A 21,159-nucleotide genomic window follows, 5' to 3' on the forward strand; every position below is an offset into this window, starting at 1 on the left:
TCTGAACTCGAACCAAGTTTTTGAGAACGATTATATATAAAAAAAATATTTTGAATGTCAGTTCGCGTGACAACACACCAGGCAGATGTTCGAATGGGGATCGTTATTTGTCAATAGAGATGTAATTTTTAATGTGCGGTTTAACTCCTACGCGGTGCGTCGATAAAAGCCTACAACGAAAAAATCCACGCAGGCTTTCAAAATAAAAAATTACCCTTGCGAAATTCGAAACAAACATGTACGATATGGAAGGGACGGAAGGGGTCCCAATATTTCGAATAATAACCGACAAAATTAAACAAAAAATATTAGGAAGAGATTTCTAAAAAGTGATACTATATTTCTGCAGCATTTTCAGTTGTTTTCATTTTGTTAATCAATGAAACTTATTGAACTTTCTGGTTTAAGTTTGTTGTTAACCAAAAAAAATGGTATCAGGTAAATACAATTTTCTGTGATGCTCTTAGTTTCACTTATCAATATTAATTATCTTTACAGAAATTGTATTTTGAAAATAAACAAATTTTCAGAAATTAGGAAAAACATTTTGCAAACTATTGATTGGCTATTATAAAATTTTCAGTTCTTCCAAAAGCCGTTGTAAAACTTATTGCAGCATTTACTGTCACTGGTTTTCAAAAAAGACTATTTTATTAACAGACAATTATTCAACTACTAGTTTCGAGATATATTTATACAGGGTGATTCACAAATGGTGACCAAAAATGAAACCACGTATTCTTTGGTGAATTTAGGACGAGTCTTTCCTATAAAGTTTTTATCTAGGACGCCTTGTTGAAAATATACAGGGTGTTAAACTTCAAAAAATATTTTTAAAATAATTTAGAAACTAGTTAGTGAAATAATTTGAAATTGGGCACTTGCATTTATGTAAACATTGTCCAAAATTTGAGTTTTTTCTAAAAAATTTTCTAAAATCTAAAACTGAAAAACACACTTCGATAATCGAATATAATGCTTTTTAAAATTACATAGTGGGCTGCGATAAATAATGCTTTTCATCAGATTCAAGCAACAATAAATTTCGAACAAATTACATTTTCGTAAAAAGATGTCGGGTCTATGTTCGTGGATTCGGTATTTTTGAGCATTTAGGTACTCAAATAAAATAATTAAAATGATGACTAATGTTATTAATTTCTTTATTCGAATAAATAACCGAATGATTAGTGTTTGTCATGTCATTTCAGTAAAAGTATTTTCAGTTGGTTTTTTAAGTTTTACTCGAAAATCAGGTTTTTTTTTGGAAAAACATAAGAGAGTAGCAATTTGTAGAAAATTGAAATACGATTCCGAAAATATCACGATTGTTACCGTAAAGCAGTGGCGTACCATTTTATTTAGAAAAATATGTATATGTTAATAAAAAGGATTGTCAGGATATTGACAGTCCTTTTAGAAAGTCGATACTTAATAATGAATACACCGAAAACTTACCGGTAAGCATTTATATTTTAATAGAATATTTTAAAGGAATTAAACAAATTATTTACTACTAATTAAAAAAAACTTCAAAACAGCTTATCAAATGAAGGGAATGTTCTTCGATAACAAAAATTAAGCTACATATGTAAAAGGTATCCAACCTCATAATTAAAATTCTTAACGGATATTGTAGGAAACAACTACCCTACAGATTATATGTCCTGACTAAAATTCAAATATAACAGCGATATAAATAAAATTTGAACATTATATATCTAATTGTTAATAATTGAAAAACACAAACCTGGCATATTGAAATCATTAAATAGTGTAATATTTCAATCAAATATTTTATTCTAACATCATGTTTGACAAATATCGACACACAGAAATAACCGCGATAGATAAAATTTTAACTATTTCTAGGCATATAGACTGTGTGTTGGTTTCCGCAGTATCTAACCTACCTTTGGGCATCAAAGAACATTATTTGACTTCATTTAGTAATATGTTTGAGTTAATAATAAATATATTATATTTAAAAAATAAGTTAATTGTTGCAACATCATTTGTTAACTCTAGAATTGTAAATATCCAGCTTCAAGGGTAAAAAATTTATTATAGTTACGTCTCAACCTATCTCTAAGGTCAACATATAGCTCAACAACAAAAATCTCTTGTCTATGGTGACAAAAGGGGTTAATCTACATTAATCTTCCTCGAAAAATGTCAACGGGACGGAATGAACTTAACAACAGCCAATCTTTTGACTAATATTCGAAATAGTTCACGAAAAAATGGAACACACTATGCGTCGCCCCAAACACACAAAATTAATCCAAAAAAGGCACGTATCCTCTGCAGAACCGTCGTCACTACCATCACTAACCATTGTCGCTGAGTGGGTGGCACGGTGGGTCCGACAGCCGAAAAATAAAGACTGGTATTTTTGACCGTCTCCAGAATATATACCCAGAGAATTTCCAATCGACACCCGCATATGTAAGATATTTTAAAATAGACCAGGAGGACCGCAATCGGTTATAAGCTCTCTCGCCATCGCCTCAGGCCTGCTTCGACCAAGAATTTGGTATTTCGCCGCTCACCGCACCAAGAGGTTTATACGGGATTAGTCGTAATTAGGCGTAAAAAATTTGAGCAAGGCTTCTTCTACACAATACAGTCTGTTTGATTATAAAGGCCCCGAGCTATGACTCGGTTACCTAATTTTGGACACCCTGTAAAGCATATACATATTTTTTTAAATGGGATTTATTTTCGTTATACTGACGCACAACTTTGTGAGTAATCATTTGTCTGCGTAGAGGGCGCAGCAAATTACATACGATACTTCAAAAATTTGTTTACTCCAGATGAAAGATATCAATTTTGCCATGAAATTTTATTAAAATAAGTTTTCTCTATCTCTTAAAATAAAAGAATTAGACGGCCCTAAACTTTCGGACTTTTCCGATTTTTTCATGATTTCTCATAAAGTTGGCCATGGGTCTCAAATTTGTTTTTACAAGCATCAAGGTCTCAAAAAAGCAACAAAAAACATATAAAGATTTTCGACGTGAATCGTGTATTAAGCGAGATACATAAGAGTGGCCCTTTTACAGTAGACAGCCTGTATATGTAAGACACCAATTTTATATAGGGGGAATGATAAACGTTTTTAATTTTATAGGTCTACCCATAAGTTTACAAAAATGAATATATTTTCGATAATATAATAGCTTTAACCTTGAATTGTGAAGGTTACCTATAGATAAACTGAAAACTTAATTAATACATATTTTTATTATTGGTCTATCACTTATTTTTGACAACCATGAAGATTTTCTTAATAAAGTGGTCGACAAATTTTCAAACAATCCGAGAAGATTAGAAGATTACGTTTTACCTAATTTTCGTTGAATTTCTTTATTCTTTTAGTTATTTATATTTTTTTAATGTTTTTCTCGTATTTTAAAAAGGTTTTATTAAAAATATTTCTAAAAAAAATTAATTCACTGTACCTATTTCTCCCATTCTCTTTCCTATGTTGACCCCCCCCCCTAGCCTATTGACTGGCGACGCCCTTGTACAGGTTTATTATGAATGTAGGCAACACAGTGTTGCAGCTTTACAATTATATCGACAACGTTATCATAATAGAATTTCCTCCAACACAAGAAAGTTTAGTAAACTTGACACAAATCTAAGACAGTATGGAACGCTAAAGAAAAAAGAGCTTCTTTAAGATATGCTTGCAATGAAAATCAAGAATTACTATTTACTATTAAGTGTACAAGAAAATCCGGGTTATAAAATTCTACATAAATACGTATAAATTATTTCCTTACGTGAATTTGGTTCAACATCTTCATGAAAATGACTTTGAACAAAGAATTACCCCAGATTAAGTACAAAAGGATTTTTGTACGTGGTCTAGAAGTCGAATAATGAAGATTTTGAAAATAAGAGCGCTTTTGAACGCGCGAATTCAGTTTTCGGAGCGGCTGAATAGCGTTACCACCACTCCTACTACAATTAGCTCGCGCCGCGCTCGAGTGCTTCGGTTTGACGGACAATTAAAAATCAAGAAGTGGCTAAAATAAACCACAGTATTTTTTTATTGAAAATATAAGTCTTCAACTTCAATCTCTGTAAGAATGGACGCGGTAGCACTGAGCCTGTGAAATTTTTTGAAAAAAAAAATATCTCGGCTCCAGAAGCTCGTAGAGCACCGGTTTTTTTTAATTAGCGTAAAAATGCCAGCAATCGAAAAAAATATTTAAAAAAACGCGATCAAAAAATTTTTACTTTTTTCAGTCATTTTTGGACAAACTTGAAATGAATAAAATCCTTATCAGTATTTTTTACCATGGAAGTACAACTCTTAAGGAAAAAAATGTGCCCTGATTCGTTTCTCTACGACTATTCAACGAGCAAGAAGAGCCGATTTTCGAAATGACCTTTTTTTCGAAAAATCGATATAATTTCAAAAAATTTTAATATTTTTTAATTTAAAAAAGGCACTTGTTTTGCTTGCCAAGGGCTCATTTACAGCAAGTAACAAGTTTCAAAACTTTAATTTGCAAGAGATAGAGCAAAATAAAAAAAAGTCGATTTTTTGACGGTTTTTTCGATATATCTCGAAAAGTAATATAGCAATCGATATATTTAGAAATACAAATCGATAGGTTTTTTTAATAGCTACAACATTCTCATTTAACTTTTTTATTAGCGAAAAACCGTTCTTTTTTTACTTTTATGAATTTTTTAGGTTAACTTCGCCGTTTATGCACCACAGGAAAAAAAACTATCTTTCTTACAAATTTATTTCCTATATCACCATATTTTTTTGTAAGCTCTTCTACCTATTGATTGACATACATTTATGACAGAACTAATTTGACGAATTTCACTAAATTTGTTTCAAATTATCTAGACTATAAAGATCAATAAAATACAATCTTTTCCGACATTTCGAAGGGCTTCAAGTGAATAATAATATTCTCTTGCGTAATCTTCAATATTACCGATTTCATACAACTCCTTTAAGTCAAATAAATTCTTATCCAGCTCAGGCGTGCCTCAGGGCTCTAACTTAGAGCCACTTCTTTTTACTTTGTTTGTAAATGACCTGTCCTTCTTTTAATTGATATTTTTTTCTCTTTTTTGTCGACTTACAGTTATATCTTGTGCTGAGTGACGATTGTATTATTGTATAGTTAGTAAATTTGTTCTGAATCTTCACTTTTCCTCCCAAATTATAAACTTTAATTTTTTAAAAATTTGCTCCCCATTAACGTAACATTTTTAATTCTAATATAACAATATACTATTCGGGGTATTTTTGCTTAACAGGTAATGTTACTAGTTACCGTACTCATGTGTGTGTATTTTTTTGAATCAAAATTCTTAAAGTTGTTACATAAAATTAAAGACGACTTGAAAAGGAAGGAAGAGAAAAAACGATCAACGTCTTCTATTGTTTATAGAATGATTTTTTCTGCTTTTTAAATATTTTTCCCTCGAGTGCCAGGTATTACCTCTCTTTCACTTAGTAAATCTAGTACAAAAACTAGAAAATAACCTCGTTTTTCTCATATCGTGTTAATTTTCCGTGATATAGACAATAATTCACAGGAAGTACACAGAAAAACACAAAATGACGTGGCTACTTTTAAGTATATCAATATGGCGTCCTGAGCTGTAAATAATACGAAACTCAGCTATCTTTGCGGTCGAACTATTTTTATTTTGTTAACAATTACCAGCAAAAACATAAAACTTTATAGTTTCTTCCAACTTCTCAAGCGCCTATCAAGTCTTTTACTGCTCCAAAAACACATAAAAAGTATATAATTTCAAGAAGAACGTCTAGGTAACTGCTATTTTTAAATAATAATTAAATTAGGCTTTATATCCCTCGCCTTGTGATATATTTTGGCGATTGACGATCCTGTTTTAATTAAAATTCTCCAGGAATAAACCGCGACGTTTACCTGTCTCGTAACAATGCAGCACGGCTTAAAACTTAGGCGTCCACATCGAAATTGCGAGATTAAGCGAAATCCATTCTCACGATAAGGAGCATAAAATTAGCTCCTGTGATTATTTCAGCGCTAAGCATTGGAAACAAAAGCAGGTATCAATAACAATTGTTTTTTTTTCTATTTACACAAAGTAGACAAGGACCAGGTAACCAAATCAATCCAATACGCACCTGGATTACCCGATTTACATCCATCGGTACGTACATATACTTTAAAGATATGCATCACCCAACAATTTAACAAGATGCAGTAAAAATTAGTGATGTAACGAATGCCAGTTTTTAAGCATTCGCGAATGCGAATGAGAATGCGAACATCTGTTGTTGACATTCGCGAATGCGAATGCGAATACGAATATTCAGTTTTTAAATCTAGCGTCGTTTATCTATGATTCAAAATATGCCGCGCGCGACGCACATAATATTTCCGGTGACAGCGGCCCTATTAGTCCAAGCATTCTGTCACGGATTAATGTTAAATTTGCAGAAATTATTACCTGGACAAAAAAAATATTACCGTATAGAAAATTAAATTTTAAATTGAGTTTCTTGTTCTTTAAACTCGATCCAATATGGCGAACATGGTTTAAAAAAATTGCAAAGTTGAAAAAATCTGTTTTTCTAAAATAACTAAAAAAATATAACACGGATTGAAAAATTTTAAATGAGAAAGTTGTAGGTTTTAAAAAGATCTATCGACTGATTTTTTGAAAGTATCGATTGCTTTGTTACTTTTCGAGATATATCGAAAAAACCGTTAAAAATCTTCTCTTTTCTCTTCTTCTATAACTCGTTTACATTTACGTGCCCATATTTGCTATTTACTGCAAGCATAGCCCGCGGCAAGCCAAAAAAGTACATTTTTGAAAAATTTAAAAATATTAATTATTTTTCGAGATATATCGATTTTTTGAAAAAAAGGCGCTCTCGAAAATTGGCTAGATCTTCTCAGCGGATAGCCCTACAGTAACGATTTTCGGTTTATTTTCTTCGTAAAGAGTTATATTATCATGCTGTTAAAAAATGTTGACGATTTTATTAATTTTAAGGATCAAAAAATGACTTTGAATAAGTTGCACTTTTTTGGGTATGTTTTTTTCAAATTACTATTTCAATTTTTATTTTATGAAAATGACTTTTAAAGAAAGAAAACTAAACATTTACGGGTCTATTTTGCTTCTAAGGCGAAAATGCTATAATATTCGTGTTTAGCTACCCCAGATTAAGTACAAAAAAATAATAAAAATTGAAATAGTTATTTGAAAAAAACATACCCAAAAAAAGTGCAACTTTTTCAGTCATTTTTTGATCCTTAAAATTAATAAAATCGTCAACATTTTTTAACAGCATGATAATATAACTCTTTACGAAGAAAATAAACCGAAAATCGTTACTGTAGGGCTATCCGCTGAGAAGATCTGGCCAATTTTCGAGAGCGCCTTTTTTTCAAAAAATCGATATATCTCGAAAAATAATTAATATTTTTAAATTTTTCAAAAATGTACTTTTTTGGCTTGCCGTGGGCTATGCTTGCAGTAAATAGCAAATATGGGCACGTAAATTGTAAACGAGTTATAGAAGAAGCGAAAAGAGAAGATTTTTAACGATTTTTTCGATATATCTTGAAAAGTAACAAAGCAATCGATACTTTCAAAAAATCAGTCGATAGATCTTTTTAAAACCTACAACTTTCTCATTTAAAATTTTTCAATCCGTGCTATATTTTTTTAGTTATTTTAGAAAAACCGTTTTTTTCAACTTTGCGATTTTTTTTAACCATGTTCGCCATATTGGATCGAGTGTAAAGAACAAGAAACTCAATTTAAAATTTAATTTTCTATACGGTCATATTTTTTTGTCCAGGTAATAATTTCTGTAAGCATTTCTCTATAATGCTTGGACTATATAGGCTAAAGACATTAGCGTTGTTAAGTTGGTAGAACGGTATTCTTGTATGATTGGAATTTTGTTTTGTTTTCGCTACCGGCTCAGATGAGTTTGTGAATTGTGAGGTTAGACTGTTGTTAGTTATGTCTTAACTTTTTTGTTTAATTTACCTAATATTGTTTTCACATTCTGTATTTTTCTTTCACGTTCATATTCGCAAAATATTCAAAGATATTTGCGAATACGAATATCATAAATCAAACAAATATTCGCGAATGCGAATATTCGTTACATCACTAGTAAAAATATACCAACTCACAATTGTTTTGAGTTAATTGGTAGTGAAAAATCTCGTCGCTGCTCCATGAATGAAAGCTTGTGCCAGCAAGTGAACGGAATAGTGGTAATTGGTAATTATTAACTTTATAATCAGGATGAATGTGGGATGTATGTGGGTGGCGAATGCATATTTCAACTGGGAAATTTATTAGAAATTATTAATTATTTTCTCTGCAATACAGTTCGCTGAAATGTTAGAACTGTTGATTGTTTTGAAAAACGAACGGGTTAAAAATAGTACATACTTGAAAACACGCAAAATAAAAGATAAATTTAATTAGGATGTTAACGACATACTTTACGAACATTTAGATGGAAGATTTTGTATCATAAATAAATAAGAAAAGTTCTTATAAACGTGTTTTCGTGGTACAGAATGTTGAATAAAAAAACTGCACCATTTTTTTTGTATTATATACCATTGTATATAAATTTGTTCCAAAATCTTAACCGTTTTCGAGATACAGGGTGTTCAAAGTCCCCACAAAATTTTAATTAATATAAATATGTTCTGAAATAATTAAGAAATTTAACCAAACTTGGTGTGCCTTTTATTGTGTCAAACTTCCAAAAAATACTGTCAAGACTCTTGCGCAACCAGGATACGGGGACACACCGTCGCTGAGGAGGTCGGAATTTCGACACCACTGAATATTTTGTAAATTCTATAACTTTATTTAATTCAAGATGATATTCACAGTAGATGTGATTTTTTGGGGAATTTTAGCACGTATCTCGAAAATAGTTGAGATTTCGAAATAAGTTTTAAAAAGTACCGTTATCTTTTGTCCAGAAGTCTAATAGATGAAAACTGGGACATCAAATTTATGTTTTCTTGAAAGAAAATTGTAGGTCACAGAACGATAGATGGAACCAGCACTTACGCTCTGTGTATACACATCTCCTTGTGAGTAATTCCTACATTAATACTAATTGTAAATTTTAAATATATATAGGTATATATTTTATATTTTATAATAAATGTCAAAACTATAAAAGATTTGAATTAAATTACATATATTTACAAATAATATAAATTCTAAGAAAAATTATAGATTATAGCAAATATTTCCATTTAAAACTATCTGCTCCTTTGATCCAAATTTTTTCAGCGTACCAAATGACATTTCGCTTTAAATTATTCTGTTATTACTTACTTTTTTTCTACTACTACTTATCTTTTAGTATTTGTAGCCCAAAAAGGATCTAAATTCACACTTTTGATATCAAGAAACATCGACTTCATTTGACAGGATTTGTAGAAAAAAAAATTGAATCTGTAAGCGACAAAGTTGCCAGAGTATTTTACTAATGCCCTGTATAATAAATGTTAGCACCTGTCCATAATAAAAAAGTGTACTGATATAACTGCCCTGAATTGATATTACAAACTTTATTATTAAGCAGAACTCCCCAAAATGGTAAAAAAAATTCAATGTATACTGAACATATTAACTAGAAACTGTTATTTAGCCTTATAGATTAGTCGATTGATATCATTTTAATACAGACACGTAATTTTTAAAGCTAATGATTGTGAAAACATTATAATAATGGAACATTCGTGTAGCGTTTTTCACTATAACGTTTTCAACCTAACCCAACCTCAGTTCAATTTAATGCGCAACATCCTGTGTACAGAGCGAATCAGGACAATCGCACCAAACTCCAGGAATAGCTTCTATGTCGAAATGATAAAAAACTCAAATGTTGTTACGCGATTTTCATTTGGACGTTCATTTCAATAAATTTTTTTTTTTATATTCTATTAATCATAGCGTTCTTTGATTAAATGTTCAAAAACACCACCATTGGCCTCTAAACACTTTCTGCTTCGTCTATGAAGGGCGTTCCATCGTACTGTTTTTTCTTAATATTTCTTCCATTCCTGAGGTTTGGTCCGATTCTCCCAACTCACCCTGTATTTATTAATTGAAAATCAGATTGATAATAATCAAGAATTATATTAGAATATATTAAATTATTTGGCATCATTTAGATCTGTTGACAAATCCTTAAAACTTCCTGCAATTCCTCGCCTAAACTTACAAATTTTTCTTGGAATTCTCAAAGGAAAGGCGAAAATCCATTGTAACCCGCTTCAAATCTGTGTTTGATGTCACAAAACGGGTTTTGCAAAGGGCTTTCAAAGCACGTAAATTAGCAAATAATCCCGCGATCCGTATGCAAGGAAATGTTGCTCTGTGGCTTCCAAAAATAGAACCGATGGGCCCCTATTAGCCAAGATAATCACAGATCCAATTAGAATTCCAGAACATTAGTATAACTAACCGCGAATAGGGATGTCTTAATCCAAATCGTAAACAAATCGAGGCTTGGAAAGTGGGTTTAAAATAGACTACTTTAGACATGAGTTAAGATGCGGAGAGTATAATGCTTCGAGTCGGCTATATTTAACACAAAACATAAGAATACCTCTAGAAATCAGTTACATTCCGTCTTGATAATATTCTAGGTATGCGCCTGGTTTAAAAACTGGTACGTGATTCAATTTGTGGGCATTAAAAATATGCTTTTTATGCAACACGAGGATGCTGACACTTATTAAAATTTATTTTTTTAATTTTCAATTGACAAAGATTCCTTGACGCAAATCTTCCAGCGACGCTGGCTGTGTTTTATAGATTTTACTCTTTAGGTATCCCCACAAAAAGGAATCAAAGGGCGATAGATCCGGTGATCGTGGAGGCCACTCAATGCTGCCTCTTCTCACAATCCAATTCCGTATAAAACGTTGGTCCAAATACTGACGGACAATTAACGCATAATGCGGAGGAGCACCGTCGTGTTGAAAAATCAAATGATCTTCATCATACTCTGGAATATTTTCAATAATATCAGTCAAGGCAGGGTCAATAGCGTCTTCCAGTAATTGCAAATACATTCGGCCAGTCAAATTACCAGGTAGAAAAAAAAAGGACCCACCAGCCGGTCACTGAAAATTCCAACCCATACATTTAATTTTTTCGGTTGCTGTGTATGCACCTCGTGAAAAACTCTTGGGTTTGAATCGGACCAATAGCGGTAATTGTGACGATTTACCGTCCCGTTCAAGAAAAAACTGCATTCATCAGAAAAACAAATGTTAAAAAGGAACTGTGGATCGTTCCCTGCTCGCTCACTCATTATTTCGCAAAATTGCAAACGACGGTCATAATCATCCTCATGAAGTTCCTGGACGGATGGATGGAATTTATTCTTCTTCAAAAAGGTTTGTATGCTAGTTCGATTGATCCCAGACACAGATGCCAGCTGCCTCGTACTTAATGTAGGATCAAGATGAACTTGTCCCAAAACTGCAACTTCACTAGCTTCATTAACTATAGGTTTTTCAATTTCTCGTTTTTTATTGGCTACGTTCCCTGTCTCTTGATTGAAAATTTTTTACTAACTCTAGAACCTAGTTCCTCCTGACATGTTGATCTTGATGTTGTTCATTAAATAGCTGGTCTGTTCTATTCGCACATTTATTGTTCATAAAGTAAAGCGAAATAATATCTACCCTTTCCGCAATGAAATAAACCATAGTGTTTAATTTTCAAAAACACAATTAAATAAACTACCAACCAACGTTTCCAAATAATACTAGAAAATAATTTGGAATCCACTAGTTTAAGTTCATTGTGTGTTTTTTTTACGAAAGTGATAACAAGTCACCAAAAACCAATGTTACACAAGAAATACTAAACTTGATACTTAACTCGAATGACTGACATTTTTACCGTTACTATTTGTTTGTACATAAGTTTCAACTTTAAAATCAAAATTCTTAATAAGTATTGGGCGGAATTATAAAATTTAAAATCTGTTGTAAAGAGAATTCTAAGAGCTTTCAAAAGAAATATTACCCAACCCCCGATGTCATTTAAATATTTTAGAGTAGTGCTTACCCTTGCTTGGGGGTGAAAGTGGCGGAGTCAAAAATACCAGCAAATAATGTCTCCCTTTAATCTAAAATCGACGAGTTTGAGCGTTTTTCTACAATCTTGTCGCAGTTCCTGAAAATGGCTCTGTTTCGTTTTCATTTGGCCACCCTGTATATATTTCCGCTAAAGCACTAGAACCCTATGTCGTTTAATGGTGGTAATATCGGCCCCTGCGTCGGCTAACAGAGAAAGAACGTGTAAAGCAGTGCCCTGTATAAGTTTCCGGATGAGGCAAATTGATATAAGTTGCTTTTGGCACATTCCTTAATTTGTTGACGCCAACCACTTGGTAAACGCATTTTTCCCAGACATACTATACAAAAAATCTTCGATTTGGAGTAACTGCTGGACAAAAAGCACAGTATTTGCGGTATATCTTCATTTGGTCTGGAGTTAAAATAACAAAACATCTCGGAGTATGAGGAATAAGGAATTCTTATAATAAGAATTGAACCATCGATCGTTATCCTTAGTAGCTCACGTCTTCTCAAAGCTTCACAAACACCAATTATTAAAATGGCCTGAACAGTTGTCCAAAATTAGTTAAATGGATTTATTTATATTAATTTGAATTAACTCTTCTATCAGAAATATAGACCGTATTGATTCAAATGAGGTTCAAACGATTTTAAATATAAATTAAATTGTTGTATACGAGTATAACACAACTGTCTTATTTTATTGCTGTTTTTGAAGTACTATTTCGCGTTTTAGATACAAAAATAACTATTTGTGCTTGGTTACTCTGACAATCGTTGCATTTAAGCTAAAGCTAATTTTCAAACAAAAAAATAGGTATTACATGTATATCATCAATTTTCTTTATTTCCCGATTGATTCAAGCGCTAATTTTAAACCCGTGATTCAAATCTATAAACGTTTACATCCAAACTGTCGTGAAAATTTATCGAGAACATTGCAATTGTTTCAGGTTTTACGGAAAATAGTTTACGAGGTACCCAGACGTCTAAATTTGAGGTGAATAAAACAGCGGCAGAAATTTTGCTGGAAAATTTCCACAACGCGTGAAACTTAAGGCAAAATATATAAAATTTGCTCCACTACAGCGTAAAACGATAATAAATCAACCTGCAAACTTACTGTTTATAATATTTTCGGTTTGTTTTGCAAGTGGGACTTTTCCATTATGACCCTTGCCAAATTGTTTACTTCTTGTATTATTTTTATACCATAACACAATCATTCGAACACATTAAATAATAATTTGCACTTGTTTGTTTTGGCTGAAACGACGGCGTGTTCTTGCCCGTAGTGTTTTCGTTTCATTTATCGGTATCATTAAGGTTTTCAGCTTACCAATCGCCTGAAAGTTTTAACGGAGCGGTCTGCATGAAAACGGTCAACTTTTCTAAAAGGGAAATAAGAATTTGAACATTTCCTGGCATTTCTAAGGGAAATATATATTTTTTTAATACACAGGGTGAGTCATAATTAGGTGCAAAAAATTTACCCGAAACTTCTCACTAAAACAAAGTAATTGGTCGAATAAACCTTTGTTCACCAACTGTGCCATTCTAATGGCTACAGTAGGAAGCGACCTGCTAATTGCAGGTACTTTGTTGCACGACTGCCACCCACAGAGGGCGTAACACAATGTTTGAATTGTCAGTGTTGCGAGAAACAACTACTCCGAGAGCTATATGCCCCTACCGGCATTGATTTATACTCGCAACACCTAGTGCAACAGCTAGGATCGTTTGTCATCTTAACCATTTAACCCACCAGGCACAGACCTGTTTCGGACTTATTAGTCCTCATCACTGATGAGTAATTCAGTTGAAATCTGTTACATTACATACATACAATACATTATTGTGCAGTTGCCAAAAAGTTTTAAGAAGTTGTTAATTAAATATTGTTATAAATGCAAAAAAATGTCTCCATAAACATTAACATCAATGTTCATTCAATGTTTTTTTTTGTAATTTAGTTGCAGTACAGTAGTATTTACGCAGCACATAATAAATAAGGATTGTTAAAATTAGTGTATTAAACAGATTTCAACTTAAAGTCTTGTATTTGAGTATGGCTTGATATAACAAACATTTATTTTGCCTATATTGGAAAGAGATAAAGAATAAGAGATTTCGGCTTTTTAGAATCCTCAACAAGCCATATTTCGGTAGGTATCGTTGAAAGAATTAAATATTTAGCCGATAATTGATAAGCAATAAATTAATTTAATACCACATCAAACACTAAAAATCAAAATAACTCGGAAACGCACAGGAATTTCGAAGCAGAAGAAGGGACATTATTTTTGTTAAACTGTATGTAGATAATGAAAATAACAGTTCTTTAAAAAAATAGTCATTGGCGTAGAAGTTCTGTTTAAGAAAGGGGTTGAGCACCCCCTCCACTCTGCCACTGTGCAAGTTTTTGAACATTCTTACCGCTTGTTTTATGCCCCTTAATTAATAGGCATTAGCCCCCAAACATGAAAAAAATCTAAGCATTCGTTTATGTTATAATGAAAATTCGAGAAAAAAATATTATATTCAACACCCCGTATCTCGGAAACGAAGCCTTCTACGACATATGTTTATAGGAACTTTTCTTTTTAAAAACATGTGTTCTATCTCCTGTTAAAGTTTGTCTACAAAAAACTGACTCACCATCTATAGAAAGGGAGATATACATACACCCATCCTGCACTTATATTCAGCACCGTACTATGAAATCGTTAGCTTCAAAGCTCTATATCTTTAAACCTACTCATAGGATCGCTTTGGGCCCATGACAACTTTTGCTCAGGAAAGCGAGAGCTATATCATATTTCAATTTCAGCCATTTTGACCGAAAGCCATTTTCCATAAGATTTGTGCCGGGTCCTTTGACTTACTAGATTTGAACTAAACATACAAACAAACATACACGTGAAGTTAAATAAAAGCTTGTAATGAATTATTAAACTTGATATTTTCTTAATTTCTTTTCAACGAATCTCTCGATCAGGACCTTGAAAGGCACCAACAAATAAAATCAGTTTTAAAACTTATATTGTTGAAATATTTACCACTTTCTGGTCGTTTCTGTCACCGTAAATTAACTGCAACCTCAACAAGACGCATTATTACAGGTTAAATAAAATTCTAAGAAACCTATTACTGCGGGAAATTTATGCGCGATAAATTATAGACATCAGTTCGAGAAACGTTTTGGCAACTCGTACCAACCGTATAAATTTTTATACTCGCATGTTAAAAGTTACCCGAACGTCGTTGGAAATTAAAACGAAATTGACAAAATTTGACACAGCTGGATTTAGTTTTTCATTAATTCGAGCCTCACGTTCGTACGGACCAGGCTTCTGGAAGCATATTAATAAATAACTGTGAATGTGGCGCCAGACATTTTCATTTAAAACTCGGTGGCCCCATTAGGCCCTCGAAAGTCACAACAAAGTAGACCTGCAGTAAACGGGAAGCCACATGAATAACTTGGGATCTATTCTGGGGAAACAACGAATTCTTACTAAAGCGCCAGCTGAAACCTCGCGTCAAAAGTACATAATTCGTTCTTCCGAGTAAATGTTCCAAAGCTTAATCCCATTGGGATTTTTATTTGATTTACAAATATTTTCGAAAAAGTATCCAAAAATTGTTCGAAATAGTTCAATATTTTCTCTAGGGAGAAGTTTATTCTTCGCCGAACATGAAAATTGACTCGATCCAACATCATCCTTTTATCAGGTTACATTTATTGATGATAATCCGATTCCAAAGTAGATTTGGCGTTCCCCAAAGGAAATAATAACATTTGTTTAGGTCCGGTGATCGAGGTGGCCACTTATACAGGCAATTATTTCCCAGCCCCATTCCATTTGTTAGTAAACTGTGTATTTAAAACATCTCTCATAATGACACTAAAATACATATGTCTGCTGGGTTTGACCACGGTCCATAAAGAGACGGTCGCCGCATAAGTCAATCAGCCAATAAAAAACAAATACGTCACCAAATTCCTCAGTTTATCTTCGTTCAACTGTCATCTCTTTCTGACTCATTGCATATCCCATAAGAAAAATTAAGGAAAATTTAAAATTGTCACTTTCCTTGTATCATGCTCCTTTTAACATAAAATAATAAATTTAATCAGTTATGATTATGGTTAATTAACAGGTATTTTGACTCTAAAATGTTACCTTTATATACAAATTGAACCTCTACATTGGAATTTGGAAATAAAAGGATGAAATGTGGAATTGTCTTGAATACACACCACGATCGGTCATAATTAACCTAAAATTTGTGTTATTTTTATTACAGATGTCTACAAATATCCATAAACTCTAATAAAATGAGGAGGGGAAGAGGGGAAGTGAATATATAAATTTAGACCTATCCTTAATATTCTCTTGGCTCCAAAATAAAAACTGTACAATTTATATGATCTTATTGCATCTGCTTTTGTCTTTAGTTAAATTTCAAATAACTTACCCAAAGTACTTTATAATAGACTGCAACATAATTATTTTTGTATGTACCAATTAGTTATCATATTTATCCTTTTCCAGTTGATGTTCCGAATTAAAAAATTCCTAAGTTTTTACAAGTAAACTATACAGTAGTTTTTGTTAAATGTAAGAATAAAAGGAAAGGATGAACAGGAACAATTATTCGCACAGAATTTTTGACATAACATTTAATTTTAAGAAAAATTGTCAAGTTTACAAATATATTAAAATCACATTTCGATAGATACTTAAATTTCCAATCGCTTTTCTAACAATCACATCAATTTGTTATACAACAATAACAATAAATTTAGTCCTTTTGAAGTGAATACAATCAGTTAAATTAAAAATTTAACATTTACCCTGTTTTCTTTAAGTCTTTTTCTTATGATAAATTTGATAGCTTTGCTTGAAGATCGCGTTCAAAGTTTGAGTCTTCAAAATGTGTACTACAAATATGTCCAGTTATATAATTAAATAAATCGCGTCTTTTGCACCGTTCCACCCATATCTTTCTAAGCCTTTTATCCTTAGGAAACACATTAAATAAAGTTTTTAAATTGTCTTGTTTAGTAGCACTATAAAAATTATTATTGCAAATTACAACACTACACCTNGTCAAAGGAAATAATAACATTTGTTTAGGTCCGGTGATCGAGGTGGCCACTTATACAGGCAATTATTTCCCAGCCCTATTCCATTTGTTAGTAAACTGTGTATTTAAAACATCTCTCATAATGACACTAAAATACATATGTCTCCTGGGTTTGACCACGGTCCATAAGAGACGGTCGCCGCATAAGTCAATCAGCCAATAAAAAACAAATACCTCAGTTTATCTTCGTTCAACTGTTATCTCTTTCTGACTCATTGCATATCCCATAAGAAAAATTAAGGCAAATTTAAAATTGTCACTTTCCTTGTACCACGCTCCTTTTAACATAAAATAATACATTTAATCAGTTATGATTATGGTTAATTAACACGTATTTTGAGTCTAAAATGTTACCTTTATATACAAATTGAACCTCTACATTGGAATTTGGAAATAAAAGGATGAAATCTGGAATTGTCTTGAATACACACCACGATCGGTCACCAATTTTGACGTTTGGTTAATAATTAACCTAAAATTTGTGTTAATTTTATTACAGATGTCTATTAATATCCATAAACTCTAATCAAATAAAGAGGGGAAGTGAATATATAAACAATTTAGACCTATCTTAATATTCTCTTGGCTCCAAAATAAAAACTGTACAATTTATATGATCTTATTGCATCTGCTTTTGTCTTAGTTAAATTTCAAATAACTTACCCAAAGTACTTTATAATAGACTGCAACATAATTATTTTTGTATGTACCAATTAGTTGTCATATTTATCCTTTTCCAGTTGATGTTCCGAATTAAAAAATTCCTAAGTTTTTACAAGTAAACTATACAGTAGTTTTTAGTCTTCAAAGAGTTTTTTTCGGTGTTCGGAGTTAAATGTAGGAATAAAAGGAAAGGATGAACAGGAAAAATTATTCGCACAGAATTTTTGACATAACATTTAATTTTAAGAAAAAAGTTTACAAATATATTAAAATCACATTTCGATAGATACTTAAAATTTCCAATCGTTTTTCTAACAATCACATCAATTTGTTACACAATAACAATAAATTTAGTCCTTTTGAAGTGAATACAACCAGTTTTAAACTAGATATTTAACATAACGTGCTTTCTTTAAGTATTTTTCTTGATGATAAACTTAATAGCTCTGCTTGAAGATCACGTTCAAAGTTTGAGTCTTCAAAATGTCTACTACAAATATGTCCAGTTATACGATTAAACAAATCGCGTCTTTTGCACCGTTCCACCCATATCTTTCAAAGTCTTTTATCCTTAGAAAACACATTAAATAAAGTTTTTAAATTGTCTTGTTTAGTAGCACTATAAAAATTATTATTGCAAATTACAACACTACACCTCGCTTCTGGCATATTTACGTGGTAAATTAATAGTTTATATACTACACGATCAACTTATTAAAAACAATTATCAATAACTAAGTAATTACTGCAAAATACCCAAACAACTATGAAAGATTTACTTAAATACTTGGAAAAATGGAAAAATACTAGTTAAGTCGCATGTAAACAAACATGAATTCTAAAGGTTAGACATCTTGTGACGTAGTCTGAGATAAGCCACGCCCATAATTTCTGTCTATTACTCGACCGTCTTTAATGTGGACACCTCGATCACCAGATTTATATTCTATAGTGAACATTCTATAGTGAACATTCCATTGGAAACAGTTTAATTTATTTATTTGGAAAAGCTAAAATGGGTTTGTGTTAAGTGTAAAACTGATTCTACAAGTTCAGATCACATTCAAATTAGTGAAACTATCAATAATGCTGCCGATAATTCTGCATTAATTTTGGATAAATTAAATCAGATTAGTAATGATATCAGTGATATAAAAAAAAAGCAAAATGAATTCGTTAATTGTTTGGAGTTCTATGGACGGCAAATTGGAGATATTGAAATGAAACTGAAATCTTTTGAAGGTGTTATTCATGATATGGAAAGGGGTTCTTCAGATATCGAAGAAATTAAGAAGGAAAATTTAAACTTAAAGCAACAAGTTCAATTGCTACAACAGCTATCTAGGATTAATGAAGTGGAAATTACTGGTATTCCAGTCAAGAGCAATGAAAATGTCATGGACATTGTTAAAGTCCTGGGTCAATTTGTTAAATGCCCTATTGAAAATTATGAAATTGATACTTGCCATCGAGTTCAAAATCGTTCTCCTGATAAACCGAAACCAATTATTCTTAAGTTCATTTCTACTTATAAGAAAAAGGATTTTATTACTTCTACTAAGAAAAATAAAAATTTAAATGCTTCGATTTTTGGATTTGATGGTGACAAAAAGATTTATGTTAATGATCATTTGACAGTTGCTAATAAGAAACTTTTCTATGAAGCAAGAACATTTTGTAAAAATCATGATTATTCTTTTTGTTGGACTCAGGACTGCAAAATACTTATTCGTAGNAGGAACAGTTTCTAACGCTCTGGTAACTAATATACAGGGTGATTTACAAATGGTGACTAAAAATGAAACCGTGTATTCTTTGGTAAATTTTAAGGGGAGTCTTTCCTATAATTTTTTTATCTAGAACGCTTCGTTAAAAATATACTTCAAAAAATATTTTTAATTTTTTTTAATAATAACATTTGTCCGTTTTAAATATTCTAAACAGTCACTTACAACTTCACACTTGCTTTAGTAACCTCTGAACTATGCCTGCTTAGCACCTTACGCATGATAACTATCTATTGTCCACCAACAAACCAAAATTGTAACTTTTCGTCTTTTTTTTTCAGGCCAGAAACAAACCGGNGATTTGTTCTTCCGAGGCCATTTAAAACAATTAGCATGACAGACTTGTCACCATAAAACGAACAGTTTCTAACGCTCTGGTAACTAATATACAGGATGATTCACAAATGGTGACCAAAAACGAAACCTCGTATTCTTTGGTAAATTTTAAGGGGAGTCTTTCCTATAAATTTTTTATCTAGAACGCTTCGTTAAAAATATACTTCAAAAAATACTTTTAATTTTTTTAATAATAATATTTGCCTGTTTTAAATATTCTAAACAGTCACTTACAACTTCACACTTGCTTTAGTAACCTCTGAACTATGCCTGCTTAGCACCTTACGCATGATAACTATCTATTGTCCACCAACAAACCAAAATTGTAACTTTTCGTCTTTTTTTTTCAGGCCAGAAACAAACCGGCAGATGGCAGCCACGTAGGACAGAAACCGACGGGACAGAGGACCCCCACTCACGGGCCTAAGAATGCAGGATCTAAAACGCCAGGGAAACCTGGACAGAAACCAGTGACGGCCCAAAAGGGCCAGCCTATCAAACAGGCGCCAGCGAAAGTAGCAGCGGCTGCTGTGACGAAGACGACCAAGAAGACCAAGAAGGGGAAGCATCATCAGCACGATCTGATCGTCACAATCAACTTGGTAAGCGGATTAATAGCGTTTTTATTATAGTCCAGGAGAATTACTCATTGACATGGCTGTTGCTTGACGTAACTTGAATATTAGTAAAAATCGGTCGAAAATAATACAGGGTGTAACTAAATAAGTGTAAAACATTTAAGGGGGTGATTCCTCATCGAATAAAAGATAGGATCTTTCATATAAAGAAACTTCATTGGAGCCTCCCTTGTTAAGATACAGCCCCTTAAAGGGGGTACATAAAATTTGTTTAACAATTTTTTTCACAAGCACTAAACAAGTTACAATATTGAAATTAACCTGACATTTTCTACTACCAAAAAGACACTTAGCCAGTAATTTATTTGGTTTACCCCATGGTTGTAAGGGGTGGAAAACGCAACCCCTAAAATTTATTTCCAACGTAATTTTTTGTCTTATTATTTTTTTACCATTTAAAAATTTATTTCCGATAGCCTGTTTCATTCTAAAAAAAAA

General features: G+C 32.1%; 1 protein-coding gene across 1 annotated transcript in view; it reads left to right on the forward strand.

Moving 5' to 3' along the window:
• LOC108907120 (neo-calmodulin-like) overlaps nucleotides 1-21,159 on the forward strand; it is a 90,972-nt gene that overhangs the window by 51,131 nt on the left and 18,682 nt on the right. The window contains exon 3 of the mRNA XM_023456309.1: nucleotides 20,434-20,685. Within this exon, the coding sequence (XP_023312077.1) occupies nucleotides 20,434-20,685 (252 nt within the window). The remainder of the gene's footprint in view (nucleotides 1-20,433; nucleotides 20,686-21,159) is intronic.

The sequence above is a fragment of the Anoplophora glabripennis genome, unplaced genomic scaffold (assembly GCF_000390285.2).
Source record: "Anoplophora glabripennis isolate ALB-LARVAE unplaced genomic scaffold, Agla_2.0 scaffold282, whole genome shotgun sequence".
NCBI lineage: Eukaryota > Metazoa > Arthropoda > Insecta > Coleoptera > Cerambycidae > Anoplophora > Anoplophora glabripennis.